General features: G+C 48.3%; 4 protein-coding genes across 9 annotated transcripts in view; 2 read left to right on the top strand and 2 right to left on the bottom strand.

The window, feature by feature from the left end:
• Window positions 1-19: 19 nt before the first annotated feature.
• LOC115552580 (SLC35A4 upstream open reading frame protein) lies at window positions 20-1,490 on the top strand. Its single transcript, XM_030368813.1, has 3 exons — window positions 20-460; window positions 681-779; window positions 1,054-1,490. Exons 1-3 carry the CDS (start codon window positions 446-448, stop codon window positions 1,249-1,251), a joined length of 312 nt encoding a protein of 103 aa, XP_030224673.1. The 5' UTR covers window positions 20-445; the 3' UTR covers window positions 1,252-1,490.
• A 165-nt stretch (window positions 1,491-1,655) lies between these two features.
• Window positions 1,656-3,154, top strand: LOC115552570 (probable UDP-sugar transporter protein SLC35A4). The gene has a single exon (XM_030368796.1). The coding sequence runs from the start codon at window positions 1,730-1,732 to the stop codon at window positions 2,690-2,692; it is 963 nt and encodes a 320-aa protein (XP_030224656.1). The 5' UTR covers window positions 1,656-1,729; the 3' UTR covers window positions 2,693-3,154.
• LOC115552554 (kinesin-like protein KIF15) lies at window positions 3,137-13,257 on the bottom strand. Of its 4 annotated transcripts, XM_030368760.1 has the most exons (19): window positions 9,244-13,257; window positions 8,458-8,523; window positions 8,277-8,334; window positions 8,101-8,171; window positions 7,957-8,004; window positions 7,694-7,825; window positions 7,532-7,603; window positions 7,375-7,457; window positions 7,104-7,214; window positions 6,070-6,198; window positions 5,842-5,978; window positions 5,528-5,739; window positions 5,358-5,423; window positions 5,142-5,271; window positions 4,933-5,060; window positions 4,634-4,741; window positions 3,844-4,011; window positions 3,373-3,523; window positions 3,137-3,237 (listed from the first exon to the last, which is right to left on the bottom strand). In XM_030368760.1, exons 2-19 carry the CDS (start codon window positions 8,473-8,475, stop codon window positions 3,167-3,169), a joined length of 1,893 nt encoding a protein of 630 aa, XP_030224620.1. In that variant the 5' UTR covers window positions 8,476-8,523; window positions 9,244-13,257; the 3' UTR covers window positions 3,137-3,166. The 4 variants fall into 4 exon arrangements, with proteins under 4 accessions (XP_030224620.1, XP_030224618.1, XP_030224619.1 ...); XM_030368758.1 differs by having other exon boundaries at window positions 3,137-4,011; XM_030368759.1 differs by having other exon boundaries at window positions 3,137-4,011; window positions 5,142-5,268.
• A 138-nt stretch (window positions 13,258-13,395) lies between these two features.
• Window positions 13,396-15,900, bottom strand: part of ndst1b (N-deacetylase/N-sulfotransferase (heparan glucosaminyl) 1b) — a 48,977-nt gene continuing 46,472 nt past the window's right edge. For all 3 annotated transcript variants that reach the window (XM_030368750.1, XM_030368748.1, XM_030368749.1), the window contains 2 exons: window positions 15,622-15,724; window positions 13,396-15,429 (listed from right to left, as the gene is read on the bottom strand). In XM_030368750.1, the coding sequence (XP_030224610.1) occupies window positions 15,310-15,429; window positions 15,622-15,724 (223 nt within the window). In that variant the 3' untranslated portion in view covers window positions 13,396-15,309. The remainder of the gene's footprint in view (window positions 15,430-15,621; window positions 15,725-15,900) is intronic.

Below are 15,900 nucleotides of genomic sequence, written 5' to 3'. Positions count from 1 at the left end.
CAGATAAAGCTTGGTCAAGTTATACCTAAAGAAACATAATCCATATTTATTTTCATTATCATTTGTTGCGGTGGTTATTGTAATATTCTTATTCTTCTCGATCCGGGGATTGTTAACTGTAAGGCTCATAGGAAGTAAGGGACCGGAAGTTGCTTTGCGGTAGACTTAAATAACGGTACAATTCAGGATACTCTCTACGCCTACGTGAAACTATTTGAATGGACGGAAGTTATTGTGTTTACCTCGGGGAACCCTATACCATTCGGCTAACTCTTCCGGAAGGGAATTGTATTTTTTTTATGTACTCATAATACAACATAGCATCGAGTTACTTTAGATATCATTGAACGTTTTAGGTCTTTCTCTGCCAGGCAAAGGTAGTCGATCACAACATAGTCCATTCCAGGATATATAGTCGAGCCAAGATATCATCACCGTGAGCAAAATGGCGGGTGACAAGGTGAGCAAAGTTTGCGATCATGTTGAGTTAAAAGTTAGGTTTTTTGTGCAATGCCTAACACATATGGCACCATCATTAAGAATAATGGATCTGTTCTAAATGTTAAAGCAAATTGAGTTCAACAACACTATAACCCTTGCAGACAGATGGCCTCGGTGCTTTATGAAGAACCGGAAATCATCATTCGGTGGTAAATACATTTCTGCCCAATTTATTTCAGGACCCTCTGTCCCAGTTAAAGGATCTGAACCACCTGAAGAATCAGCTGGAGGAGATCCAGAGGCGTGTGGAGGACGAGGTGTCCGTAGGGATCCCTCAGGTAAGTTTGTTTCATTATGCTCTTTAGTCCTCAAGTCAGTTCTATTTCATTTAGGTCTTTATTCCTAAAGTCAGTACTATATCATTCTACTCTTTAGTCCTCAGGTCAGTCCTATTTCATAATACTCTTGGGCTCACACATGTTATGATGCGAGATCCACTGACCTGAAGTAATACATACCAAAAAAGGCATTTTGTGTGTATTACTGTGTATTGCATTGACAACATATTCAATAGATGAGGCTTAATGCTATGTTGTGTTGTGTGTGTTCCAGGGCGGCTCTCTGCTGGGTTCCCCCTTCCTGAAGGGCTTTCTGGCGGGTTACGTGGTGGCCAAGCTACGGTCCTCGGCTATCTTGGGAGTAGTGCTGGGAACTATGACTGGCATTTTCGCAGCACAGAGCTATCAAGTGCCAAACATTGAGCAGACTGTCAAAGACTATTTAAACAATCTGAAGAAAGGACCCAAGTAGACAGGATTGACAGCTGTCTGACTGTGAGATCGGGGCACGGGATTGGTCCCAGCTGCTGCTGGCTTTCCAGTGACTCGTGGGACAGAAAATAGAATTCCAACGCTACTGGTTAAACTGGGAAATGGATATTATGTTACTGAATCTGGGAATCAAAGCAAATGACCTTACTTTTTGTCTGTGTTCTTTTCTGTCGTGATCATCTCATTATTTATATGCGCGTTAAACGTTTTAAAGACACCAAAGCTTGGGACTCAGGATTTCTTTCCTTGCTTTAATATTGCAACCTTTTAAAGGTCATTGAAGCCCTTGACTTCAAATATAGATAAAACGCACAAAAGGTTTATTCAAAGAATCAAAGTATATTATATTTGCGATGTTATAGTGGTTACAATGTATAGCTCTATTCGAGGTACACGGATCAACGCCCTCTAAATATTAACTTGAGCCTTCATCTTCTGGCAGTAGTACTGTACTGAGGATGATTGCAATGCCCGATGTGGGGCCCCGGACCCCCCCCTGGAGGTGGAGGCTCCAGTGGGGGGTCCTCCTCACGCTGATGACCCTCATCTACGGCTCCCACGCGCCGCTCATCGCCCTCACCAAGGAGGACGGCCGGGTCCCCTTCAGCCCCTCGTCCTGCGTCGTCCTGATGGAGGGGGCCAAGCTCCTGGTCGCCCTGGTCGCGCTGCTCCTGAACGGGGACGCGGTGGCCCTGGCGACGCCCCCTGCCTCGGGGCTGGTGGCTCCCTACGCCGTCCCCGCCCTGCTCTACGCGCTCAACAACAACCTGGTGGTTCTCATGCAAGCCTACATGGACCCGAGCTCGTACCAGGTCCTCAGCAACCTGAAGATCGCCTCCACCGCCTTGCTGTACTCCTTCTGCCTGGGCAGGCGGCTCCGTCCCGTCCAGTGGTCGGCCCTGGGCCTTCTCATGGGAGCCGGGGTGTGCCACAGCTACAGCAGCCTGCGTTCAGGGGACCTCGAGCAGGCTGCGGCCGACTCGAGTACCAGGCTTCACATCACTGCCTGGGGCCTTTTCCTTGTGCTGCTGTACTGCTTTGTCTCCGGGCTGGCCGCCGTCTACACAGAGAGGGTGCTGAAGAGCCAGCCGCTGCCCCTCAGCCTGCAGAACCTTTATTTGTATGCGTTTGGTGTGGCTATCAATGGGGTTACCTATCTCTCCAGTGATACGGGGGAGAAGGGCTTTCTGGAGGGCTACTCGGGGGCTGTGTGGGCCATCATCGCGGGCCAGGCAGCCAACGGCCTGCTGATGTCCGTGGTGCTGAAGCACGGCAGTGGGATCACCAGACTGTTTGTCATCTCCAGCTCCATGCTGGTCAACGCGCTGCTGTCGTGGGCCTTCTTGGGGCTTGAGGTCACTCCTCTGTTTCTCCTACCTGTTACCATGACAGCCTTTGCGGCTTACTTGTATTACAAATAGTGGGTTAGCTTCATGAAGTCCCCCTATGGCATAAGGCTCGGTTTCATTTTTCCTTGCTTTACTCTGTTAAGATTCAAATTGGTGTGTGATCGTGTGTTTCTTTTTTTGTGCCTCTGAAATGTTGGTTTTGTTGTTGGGTTTCAGCAAACTTTGAACATCCTGGTTGAGCTGATCATTGCGGTAGACTTGATTCTACTAAAATTAAACACCCAAGTTGTTTTTGAAAGCAAAAATAAATATCCTATTTTATGTATGTCGTACGTCTAGGCTTGGTTATTATAATAATTGCAGTCATTGCCTCACAAGAGGTAAAGCAATGATAACCCAGCTGCCAATATCTAAAAGTTTTGCCTTTTCACTATTTTGTCTCCTTTGCCAAGTTGTCGAACATGCAGTGCAATTTGTTACGGAAAATATAATTTTAAGCTATCAATGACTCAATAAAAATATTTTGCGCTTTTATCTAATTCTTTATTATGATGGAGATGCAAACTCAGCCATTGGGTCACCTCTTGTTGCCAGGGAATCCTTCAGTTCACCTAGAGCTAGGGAACAAAACAACACCCATGAGGGCAGCGTAGATGTCAGGTCGGCTCTGAAGCAGTGCTTTAAGTCCTCCACAACATAACAGACCGGTCCTAAACCAGCCCCGGCCTGTTCTCAGAGGCCCTCCAGCTCACCCACGCGGTGCGTCTGGTTCTCCTCTTTGAGCTGCTGGTTCTGAGCAGAGAGGTAGACTGCGTCCTGGACAGCCTCCACCAGGAGGGACTGGTACCTCTCCTTCATGGTCCACTTCTGCTCCTCGCTCACCTGGTGGAACACCTGAAACACCTGGACAGGAAGTAGCAGATGGTGGGTGGGACTCCAAGATGAAAACAAGCTAGAAATGATTCATTCATGGGAGAAGTGTTTAGTCATTGAGCAGTAGTTGTACTGTGCAAAGTGTCAGACTGATCCAGACATATGGGGTGAAGGGGGGAGGGGGGGGCTACAGGCAGTCTGCATACATTAGGGATCAAACCCAGAACCTTTGCCCCCGGAGTCAAACACCCTACCACTACACCATCCGGCCCGGGAATGTAAGTGTAACTTCCCTTGGATGAATGTGTTGATATCCTGTAGATGAACGGCTCTGCCCCCGCCCGTCCCACCTTGAGGCTCTCCTCTCTGAAGCGCTGCATGTCCTCCAGGTGACGGCTGTGCAGGTCCTCCAGGTCAACCTCAGCCTGCCGGGCCCCAGCGCGCAGGGCCTCGAGCTGCAGCGTGAGGACCCGCCTCTCGCCCGCCACCACCAGCAGCTCCCGCTGGACGCCGTCAGCCTGGAGGGAGGGGGGGGGGACCAGGGTCAGCCTGGAGGGAGGGGGGGGGGACCAGGGGTCAGCCTGGAGGGAGGGGGGACCAGTCCCTCCTTCAGAGTGGGGGTCCCTCCTTCAGAGTGGGGGGGGGGTCCCTCCTTCAGAGTGGGGGGGGGGTCCCTCCTTCAGAGTGGGGGGGGGATCCCTCCTTCAGAGTGGGGGTCCCTCCTTCAGACTGGGGATCCCTCCTTCCAGGGATGACCAGAAGTGCAATGGGTGGCATAATTGACATCCATCCATCCATCCATCCATCCATCCATCCATCCATCCATCCATCCATCCATCCATCCATCCATCCATACATAAAGGGCAAAACATTTGAAATGGGTGATTGGGTGCTGGCCGGTTCAGCCAGTCCAGACATTCAGTCACTCAGAACCATAAATGCCAGCACCAGCATAGAAATCCGCAGTGATAATTGGACACAGAAGTATGATTTGGCCATAAGAGTTGTAGTAGAGATGTTGCTATCCTCTCTCTAAGCTATCAACGTCTGATATATTTGTGGAGCGATTTCCCTGCGGTGTGGAATCCTCTGGAGTAAAGATACCAGCATGATGGATCATGCTGTTCATGCTGCCCGTACCTTTTCCTGCTTCAGTTCTTCTTCCATCTTCTCCAGCTCCTCCTGGATTAATTCTTCATGGTCATCCTGGGTTTGTCTCCGTCGTTCCAGTGCACGGCCGTACTCCAGCTGAAACATTCAGGGAAGTTGGCCAAACAAAAGTCTTCAAAAGACAAGGGTGGGAAACAGTATCTATACCGAAATACAAAACAGCGTTGGTCAAACAAAACAAGAGCTTTGTGTTGGATAATACATTTTGTGTGTAGAGTAAATCAATATTATATTGAAATATTGATTTGATGTTTGACTCTGTTATGCACCGGTTGAGAGGAATCCATTTTTTCCACGGATGCGGATCCGCTCTTCTTCATCTCATCGTCGAGGGATTCTCTCAGCTGTTGGATACGAGTCACCCTCTCCTGCACTTGTTCCACGCTCCCTTTGCCCTCTGCGAGGAAGAACAACACATACTAGTCATATCATCCAGTCTCCATAGCCCTACTTTAATCAGATCTTCGTAGCATGCTACCTGTGGTATGTGCCTTCATTTCCTGCCTCAACTGGTCCTGTAGATATTTAATTTGTTCCGTGGTCTCTTGGTAATCTGCACCGCGATCACCAGATGGGCGCCGTTTGTTTGTTGCAGATTGCCATTCCTGCCGCCATAAGCCACTCAGTGAGTCAATATGCTAGTAGTGTTGTGGTAGCAAACACCGAGTAACCACAATGACTCTCGGACAAACACCTTGATTTTGTTCTTTAACTTCTCAGACATTTCCAGCCTCTTCTCCCATGACTGATCCTTCACCATCTGGCAGAGAGGAGACATTGCCTTGTTGGGGTCGTGAAGTCAAACCAGGAAAGGTACAAGGATGAGTCCTAATACTCATAACGATCCACCCGATCACAACAAACCTGCAGGATCTTGATGAGCCCTGCGAGCCTGAGGGCGTTGTCCCTATCTTGTTCCTCTGGTGACATCATCGTTTTCCTCAGCCCCTGCATCTGAAGTCGTAGCTCTTGCTCCGTAACCCTTGGACACCAGTGGCCATAGGTTGCCGTGGTTACCAGACCCTGCACCCGTTGGGCCAGAGCTAAGGCTGAAGGAACCTCAGTATCCAGAAGAGCTGGTGGCCATAGTAAAGGTATGAAAAAAAAGAAAGAAGTTGATACGTATGTGCTCATGTTGGTCTTCAGAGTATATGATTGTCTAATCATTGACCTCTGACCTTGCGGAGGGATGCAATACAGAAGGCACGTCATGCCGCTCTCTCTGAGGGCGTCCGTTAGGAGAAAGGGGAGGAGGTGGTTGCTGGTTCGCGTCCCAAGCTCAATCTGCTCCAAAGTCTTTACCAGTGGGCTGACTCTAATGGGAGCAGTGGTTGGTTAGCCGAGGTAAACAATGAACAACTTGTTATTTAGAGACAGCCCCCCAGGGGTCCGAGGGACCGGCCCACCCTCTGAGGTGCGTCCGGCTCGCTCCCCCTGCCAGGCCCACCAGCTGCAGGCGGCCCCGGCAGATCTCCGGCTCCGCCCCCTCCAGGCTCAGCTCGCGCTCCGATTGGACCGAGAACAGGAAGCTACACCTGCACAGACACACACACACAGACACAGAGACACACAGACACACACATATAGACACACAAACACACACGCACACACATATAGAAACACAGACACACACGCACACACATATAGACACACAGACACACACACAGACACACATACACACAGCAACACAGACACACACACACACACACATATAGACACACAGACACACAGACACACACACACACACACACACACACACACACACACAGAAAGACACAGACACACAGCAACACAGACACACACACACACACACACACACAGCAACACACACACACAGATAGACACACAGACACACAGATAGACACACAGCAACAGACACACAGATAGACACACACACACACACACACACACACACACACACACAGACACACACACACACACAGACACACAGACACAAAAACACACACACACACACACACACACACACAGATAGACACAAAGACACACACACACTGTGTTGAACGTATTCCACGTGCACTACTACACTGAACAATGACAGTGGATTACTGAATCCACATCAAACATTACTCTGTGATCAAGCTCTCTTAGAAATCAGCTGAAGGACAGCAGACCATTTTTTAAATGCTGTCATCGTAGGACAAACCCAAGCGCCACTCAACACACTAATTATCTGTCTGCTGCTGAGTGGTAGACTACTACTCACTAGTTTAGTCTTCTTCCCGTGCACTGGTTCATAACACTAGCTGACCCATAAGGAGTGGTCCCTGGGTTCATCCTACACTGGGGCATCTGTGTATAGGGTCTACAGGGTCTGTGGATACCAGACAGCATCGCCGGGTCTGTGTTAATGAACAGATTCATGGTTGGATAACCCAGAGCTTGGCTGGCTCTGTGATAATAACGGAGTGAGTGCTCTGACCTGCTGGAGACGGGGGCGGCTGTGTCCGCCAGCCTCCTCCTGCCCGTCTCGTACAGAGCGTACGCCTCCTCGGCCGAGCCCACCGTCACCTCACACACCCCGTCCACCAGGCTGACACCAAGAGAAGCAGCGGCACAAGAACAGAGCGACCGGATGGTGACAAAGAGACCCATTTACATCCTCATCACGCTCCACAATGTGTGTTGCATCAAGGTGGTGTTGTATTGCGATCGGTGTGTGTGTGTGCGACATCACAGTCCTTCAGACCTACCATCCGAGGACAGGGTGATGAAAGGGTTTTAGATCGCGTCTTTCAGGGCTCAGGAGATCCAGAGTGCTGTCATCTGGATAGAACTATCCACAAAGTGTTAGACGTCTGAAAGCCATCTGCAGTGGATGGTTACCTGGTGTGTTGCTGGGAGACGCACCTGAACGAAGGATACTGCATTGAACGTTGTCGATTTCACCTTTGAAATGTGGCTGAACAACATCTTCAGAGCCTATGATGGAGTATGATATTAATTAGTAATTCAGTTAGAGTCTGTTCAGTCCTTTTGAATATTTATAAATTGGCACCATTTGTTTGTTACATATTTGATGATGTCATCGTCAATCGATATGCCGGATTTGCCAGTCCTGTGGATTCCACCAATCAGCAGCGTTCCAGTGTAACCGCAGGAGACCAGCTCGGCAAGAGGCTGCAGGATCTCTGGCTCAACTTGCTGCAGAACAACAGAACAACAGCGAGAAACCCCTCCAGTACAGCAGCAACCAGTCAGGAAGACTCTTTAGAGCTGTTCATATGGAGCATGTGGTCAAGTATAAATCATTGCTGGCCATGCATGATACATACCTCTAGTGTTTCCAGAGTCACAGCCTGATCAAACGAAAAAGACGATTCCTAATTTCAAAGAAGTCCAAAAAACATTTGAACATGAAGCTTTTCAGTGAACAAACGACTGTTGATTGATTGGATGGGCTGGGCTGACCGGTGTACCTCTTTCCCCCCCAACATGTAGTCCACCGTACGGCCGTCCTCTCTGATGACACAACTGCTTCCAGCTGCGTCTGTTAACAACACAGGGAAATGGTGCACATTATAAAAGATTAAAGCTGAAATCCCGGAGGGGTAATGGCTCAAAGTTTCACAGATTTAACAGGAGATAAATTTACCTGGGAATTGCATGAGCACAACACCCACTTTCACCGTTGCAACACGAACAGTTTCCCCCTGTAGGGAGGGGGAAAAGCAATCAAAAAATGCTTCAGACAAATCGACTTGAATTGCAAGTTATGTCATCACACATTTGCACGTATCATATGGTGCGAATGACTGTTTTCTGTTGGTACTTACAGGTATATCCATGTTCATAACGGATAAGAGCTGTTGCCGTTGCACTACGCAGTACTGCCAGTGGCTCTGTGGGTTAATTACAAAGGTTTGAATCATTAATGAGCTGGAGTCCACTTTCTGAGTAATGGGGATACAGTTACCAAAGTACGTTAACAAACGAGCCCAGCATGGCATTGGACTCCTTTTTAAAAATACTCAGCATGTTTTCCTTGAAATGTTCCTAATCTCCTATCGATGCACAACATGTTATGTAGGGTTGAAGCAAGTTATGATGTACATTGTAATCAGTTCATCATGCTTGAAAGACGACCGCAGCCATAAGAGTACAAAGAGTGCTGGGAATGGCCTTGTCAGCTCGTTTCATGTGGTCAACTCTTGCATTTTCTTGCCGATGCATATGCAAAAATGAACAGCACTGAATCATCAGATGATGATTCAGTGATGATTCAGTGCTGTTCAGTGGTATTGTAGCCTTGGGAACTTCCCCAGAGAGAAATGTACCTGTGTTACATCATGCTAGAAAACCCACAAAATAGCAATACAAGATAGCCAAACACTTCTTTATTTTCTTAATTAATATCATAACATATCACACTAGTTATACTTCTGTAAAACGTTAGAGCTATTTTCATTACACTCAGCCCGTTCCACACGTACAATAACTTCTTTACTCATTCATTCATTTATTTAAAAGCTGATAAACAGGTTCCAGTTTAGGTTAACTCTTCTCTGTATGGCTGGAAATATTTGGGCACAAAGGGTTCAATAACTCGAAGGCAAACCCACCGATACGAGCAGGAAAATCCAGAAATAACAGACTAGAAACAACAAGAACGGTCCACGTCATCAACAGCATTCTTCTGACAGGCCCAGGGTGGAAGGCAGTGCGTCACATGGACCATACAGCCGCCATCTTGGGGGCGTGCCCTCTTAGAACCATGAGCGGGCTAACCACTTTCCACTGACCTTCTCAGATTACACAGCGGCTGCATACGTGGACTGACATTGAGGGCGTCTGTGCGTAATGGTGCCTCACTGTGGGGCCACTCTCGTCTACACCTGCTCCTCTGATTTGGGCTCAGACAGGCCAGAGCTCTGAGCTCAGGGGGGCCGGGGGTCCGGGGGTCTGGGGGTACGACATCTGAGGGCTGGGAGGGAGGAGGGGTCGAGAGGAAGAAGGAGGAGGCAGAGCAGTGTTCCTCCGGTGGAGGTCCTGTGAGATGTTGCAGGGGTTACTGTGAATACTTTACACTAAGTGGGTGGTTATTGTTATATTGGGTATGATCAATTGTAAATCTTTCCAATAAGAGGATACCGCTTTAACTTTAGAGGGGGTTTACAACAATAGGAACCACTGAGGTAGAGGACTTTAAGGAAACGTTATTGTCTGCTGTGACAGACTGGGAGCTCTTGAGAGAATAGTGTAGAATAGTGTCTGCGGGATTGGATGAACAGCACAGCAGCTTCCCCTTCATTCTGATAGAGACACGGTGACCTTGAGTGACGGAGAGCTTCTGTGCACTGCATGTCTCCAGGGTAAAGTTAACATGAAACCATTCATTATATTGATTGCACCATCGACACTGTCCTCTAAACACTCCCACCACTATTGCAAATCAAATCCGGAAGGTCGGGTAAATCCACATCCCTACACCCGATCCCTCTCCCATTAGCAACTGGGTTCTATCCTGTTACATGGACTGCTCAGTCACTACCCTTCTGAAGAGGCATTAGCTGAAACACTGGAGGGCAAGGTAGCCTCGCACACGTCTCTCTGGTTCGGGAATGGGGGGGTGGCCATCGGGAGCTCAGCAAATCAGCACATCCGGCATTCCAACTCCTGAGGCAGAAAGGGGTTGGTTAGGGTTAGGGGGTTAACCCTGCCCAGGGGCTGCCCAGGTGTGGCGTCTCTGTGGGTTAAGTTAGGGTTATAGGGTTGGGGTTAACCCTAGCCCTATAGCTCATCAGCTGCCCCCGGGGCGTCTCTGTGGGTTAAGGTTAGGGTTATAGGGTTGGGGTTAACCCTAGCCTTATAACTCGGTACCTCCCACTCACTCGCTCTGCTCCATCTGTTCCTTCAGGCTCTGCAGGTCGGGCTCTGAAGGACTGATTGAACGGGGGAAACTGGGAATACTGCTGAAGGAACGGAAATTAACTGTGATTTACTGAGCACACGTCAACATCCATTTATTAATGAGTTTCATGGCCCAAATACTCCAGCTCCACAAGCGGTGTGTGCTGGCATTCGGACGGACCGTTGACGCTTCTGTACAGAAGGAGCTTTTCCATGTGCTTTTCCTCACTGACATCCGCAACGTCTTCCCGTTTGGGAAACCTGGCATTACAAGTACAATAATGATAAATGACATTATAAGGAGATATGATAAATTATACAAACGACATCACTTTGAAGACACTGTGAATCAGGGTACTCGTTCCCATGTTGTGACATTTACACGAAGCGTCGAGGATGTCTTGACAGTGTTACTGTTTTCATCAGTCATTGAGAAGTGACATGCCGCTCATTCATACAGATCTACCAGTTCCCTTAGTTAAAAAACGAAACGTTCAAAGAGAAGCGATCTTGTACACAAGATGAACGTGAACATGGATTGGCAGCTCCACAAAGTATCAAAGCCTAGTATACAATTCCCTCCTAGCCAGCCTGTTAGGATGTGTTTTTCATTTCACTCCTACTACCTGAAAACGGGTTGCCCCCTCCTGTTGTTAAGTCCCTCTGATCCTTATTCTCCTTCATGGAGACTGGTTCGTTCATCACAGCCACAGGCAGGCCAGGGTTACCCGTGCATCAAACACACGACTGTTGGAGCTTATAGTCAGACAGACGACGACAACGGGGGGAAAGAGGGAGCCTCCACACCCTCACCCCTAACAATGGTACAGAGGAAAACCAACAATTGTTGGGAAAGCAAATTAGAAAGGGAAGTAGTCCTATCGCGTTATTACAATTAATTATAGTGATTTTTTTCCTGTTCATCAGGCCACTTGAAAACCAACGCCAGAGTGAAGTGTTTTCATTTGTCATGGACGGATTAGAAAAGGCCATTGGGTTTTATGAGATACTCTACATGAAAATCATAATTGGATTTAACCACATTATAATTTCCAAACCAAATAGGCCTGCATTGTTAGAGTGAAACCACAGGAACCCGTTAAGAACGATCTACGGTTCATTTTATCACTGAGATTCGTCTCTGAAGATGAATTTGCATCATAGTTCTTCCAATTAAAAGGGGAACTACATTAAGTGGTCAATTCCTTTTTCAATAGACAACACCGGTCAGACTAACAATACCCAATACTATTTAAAATGATCAACATCCAACAATGCAATAACAGAAATAGAATTCGCTGTAGGTTAAATATAAATTGATTAATAATTGTCTGTTTTTAGCCCTTGTTGACACACTCAAAGAAAGGACCAACTGACTGGTACATTTTATTTTAAAGTTCATCTGCTTTGTTTGTTTGGGTGCAAACAAGTGCATATAATCTAATGGAGTCTAAATAAGTAACCTATCAAATTACTGTTGCAACATGAAATTCCATTGAAACAAAGTAGGAGAAAGGACAGACCCACAATTTGTACGGACGTTCATCTAACAAATGCTGCACTGCTATTGGCCGACTGAGCAACGTGTTGCTAGAGGCCGACTCCGACCGAATGGAATCTATATCAGCAGTGTAGGTACGGTGCCAAGCGTACAAGACACACAGGCTGTGAAAGAAGACTGCTATTGGTTGAAGCCACAGGGGAGCCATGCATCAGCTTGGCCCAGCTTCAGAGGGCAGCGTCCGAGGGGTCAGGGAAGAAGCAGCCCTCTAAGCACGCTATGAAGAGTTCTGCACAACGCTGACCTGAATCCCTCGAAGAGGAGAGCCTGAACGCAGTCAGGCACCACGTCACAGCCCTCCCTGAAGTCTGATGGGGGGCTTAGTGTGGGGGAAAGCTAACAACATGCTGGATGAATCACAAGAAGAGGAGAGCTGGAACGCAGTCAGGCACCATGTCACAGCCCTCCCTGAAGCTGATGGGGGGCTATCGATTTAAAAAAAGAGGAGTGTGGGTTACAACATGCTGGATGAATCACAAGAAGCCCGGTTTAGAAACTCTACAGAAAGTTCACTTCTCTGCAATTTGATGAACCAGAAACAGTGCCGCCTACAGCAAGGGAGGGGAAGTGCGGTCTACAACAGCAGACAGGCAGTATGGTCTACAACAGCAGACAGACAGATAGTACGGTCTACAACAGACAGGCAGACAGGTAGTACGGTCTACAACAGCAGACAGGCAGTATGGTCTACAACAGCAGACAGACAGGTAGTACGGTCTACAACAGACAGACAGGCAGTATGGTCTACAACAGCAGACAGACAGGCAGTACAGTCTACAACAGACAGACAGGCAGTACGGTCTACAACAGACAGGCAGTACGGTCTCAACAGACAGACAGTACGGTCTACAACAGACAGGCAGTACGGTCTCAACAGACAGACAGGCCGTACGGTCTACAACAGACAGACAGGCCGTACGGTCTCAACAGACAGACAGGCCGTACGGTCTGCAACAGACAGACAGGCAGTTCGGTCTGCAACAGACAGACAGGCCGTACGGTCTGCAACAGACAGGCAGGCCGTACGGTCTGCTAGGTAAGGTAAGGTGTCCATGGCCAGCTCAGATCTTAGTCGCGTGATAAGGGATGGCTCCATTTGACAACGTCATTGCAGCATGGGTACAACTTTAGGATTTGTTTTAGAAAACTTAATGAGGTAATATTTAATTTGAATTTGTTAGCCATGAATACCTCAATACATTTGCAAGCCCCATTTGCTGTGCTCAAACAGCAATGATCAGATGACAGTGTGTGTATAATTGCAGGAGGAAAGCATCCAAAAAAAGAAGAAAAAAGCAATTACTGAAAAATACAGTGGTGTTTTATTTGCAAATTAAAAAGCACCGACAATATTAGTTACACTGTAAAAATTATCGACAACAATTACAAATCTGTATCATACAGTCCATACTGGGATTAGTACCATCGTTGCTGTTATGCGTTGATATCACTTTAATACTTTATATGGAGAGATCCGGTAGCACTGTACAACAGTTGGCAGTGAGTGGATGTGAGCCGGGGATGTGTCATTTCAACGCACGCGGTAATGGACCCAACACGCCATCGCCCTTTAATACAGCGCTGACATTTCACACCGGGGAGTTGATAGGGCACGGCGGCCCACAGAACACATTCATTAACTCGGGATACCAACCATTGCATATTATGTACAATACAAAGGAAGGAAATGAAAGGACAAATATGTGCATTGTTATTCCGTCGGGTACGCTGTACAAAACTATTGCGGTGAGAGCAGCTCCTCTACGTCTAGGCATCGCATCTTGTTGTTCGAGGCGGTACCTCCGCGCTGACTTTCATACTGTGGGTTCGCCTCGCAGCAGCGCCTTCACTTCTGGCCCTCCCGAAAAAATTAAATAATAAAAACCCAATTTGTTGAAATTAACCATGGGCTGTATGGGGCAACATGTACGCGTTTCCTAAATTAAACCATGGTATGGACAGCATGGAGCCGTATGTACATCCCAACTCATCTCTCCCAGACCATTAACATAGCTAGCTAGGGTTATCTTCACAGACGGCATCAGCGTCCACTCTGAGTGTGCTTCCCGTTACCAGAGAGCTTTAAATATTGTGCTTTCATCGTTTTGTCAGTTACCGTCTTTAGCCAATTCCGTGGTCATGAAAATGACTAAAGGGAAAGTCAAAGCAACAGTTTAACCCATCGAGGCAAGGACACACCTAGTCCCTTGTTCGCTGAATCATGTATGGTACATTCTACAACAATGTGTCACCAACATCATAGAAAAGTTATTACAAATAAACTCTGAGTAAAAAAAAAAAAAAAATCTATCATAAAAAAAAAAAAAAAGGAAATAAAACCAACAACGACCAAACAAACTAAAGTTTTATCTGATGTCCACGTGGTAATGTTTCATTCAGGATTCCGTCGTCCTGGCACTTGTATTTGCAATAACTAGAATTCTACCAAGGCAACCAATACCAGCCAATCGCCAGCTGTCTCGGGCTCCTCCCACAGGTCCTCAACCAACCAGAAGGCATCTTTAACTCCTGCCCCACCCCCTCTCCTCTCCTCCAATCACAGCCCACACCCATGTCTGTACTTTATGCGTTGCTCGCATCTGTTCCAAATGTGACACGAAACCCAATGGAGAGAGGGTGGGAGGCGTCTGTCGGTCGGGTCAGGGGTCAGGGGTCATGACACCGAACTCCGCCCATCTCCATGCTGGCCCCCCCCACACCCGCTCAGTCCGGCTCCTCCTTGCTTTGATTCCATGAGACAGTGACCAGGAGAAGGCCTGACGCACCATACGATGGTCAGGTTAGTGGTTTTACGCGCGCGCGTGTGTGTGTGTGTGTTGGGGGAAGTTCCCATGATTCACTGTCTTCCTCTGTGTGTCTCGGGGAGAGTCGTGGAGGTACAGTCCTGCTCCAGGTCCAGGTCCTGCTCCAGGTCCTGCTCCAGGTCCTGCTCCAGGTCCTGCTTCAGACCCTGTCCCCCCTCATCCCAGAACAGGTCCTCGCTGCTGAACTCAACAGCTGTCAGCTGTAGCTCTCCCCCCGCTGTCGCCGCGATCTCGTGTCCCTCCGATCTCAGCCAGGGAATCTGAAGTGTCCATCGGGGGGGGGGGGCTTATGGCTGGGCGCTGGTCCATCTCCATCCTCTTCAGGACCACCTCCTCCACGGGGAGGTGGGGGGGGGCACCGCAGCGAGGCCGCCGGCGGAGAGGGAGGGGGGCTACCTGCTGTGGACCAGCTCCTCTCTGAGCCAGCTGGGCAGCGGCTGGCCCATCCGGTACAGCAGCTTGGACAGCTCTATGTTGTGGTCCCGGTAGTACTCCCTGAGGAACGCCTGGGACTGGGCAGAGCCAAGCGGCAAATCACCCCCATTACAGCGGAATGCCTCGTTAGTGCCCCAATTAAAATGTGTATGTTACATTAAAATGACACACACACACACACACACACACACACACACACACACACACACACACACACACACACACACACACACACACACACACACACACACCAGGAGTGGTGGGCGTACCTCAGGGGTCATGTCGGGGTACCGCCGGCCCTTGCTCTTCCCCAGACATTTGGTCTTCCCTCCCTCCAGCAGCTGACACCAGAAGCCCTTCTTGGGGTCAAACCTGTTGCACACAGAAACACATTCCAGACGTTTGTACCCTTCAACCAGCATCACCTAACCAATAAAATAAAATCTGCCAATACCGAAAGAATTGTCGGCCGATACGATACAAAAAAAATAAATAAAAAAAATAAAATTGAATTGGCCCTTGGGGACGAATAAAGGGATTAGAATTGA

The sequence above is a fragment of the Gadus morhua genome, chromosome 10 (assembly GCF_902167405.1).
Source record: "Gadus morhua chromosome 10, gadMor3.0, whole genome shotgun sequence".
Lineage (NCBI taxonomy): Eukaryota > Metazoa > Chordata > Actinopteri > Gadiformes > Gadidae > Gadus > Gadus morhua.
Note: the sequence above shows the minus strand (reverse complement) of the source record. Positions and strands in the feature narration are given on the sequence as shown.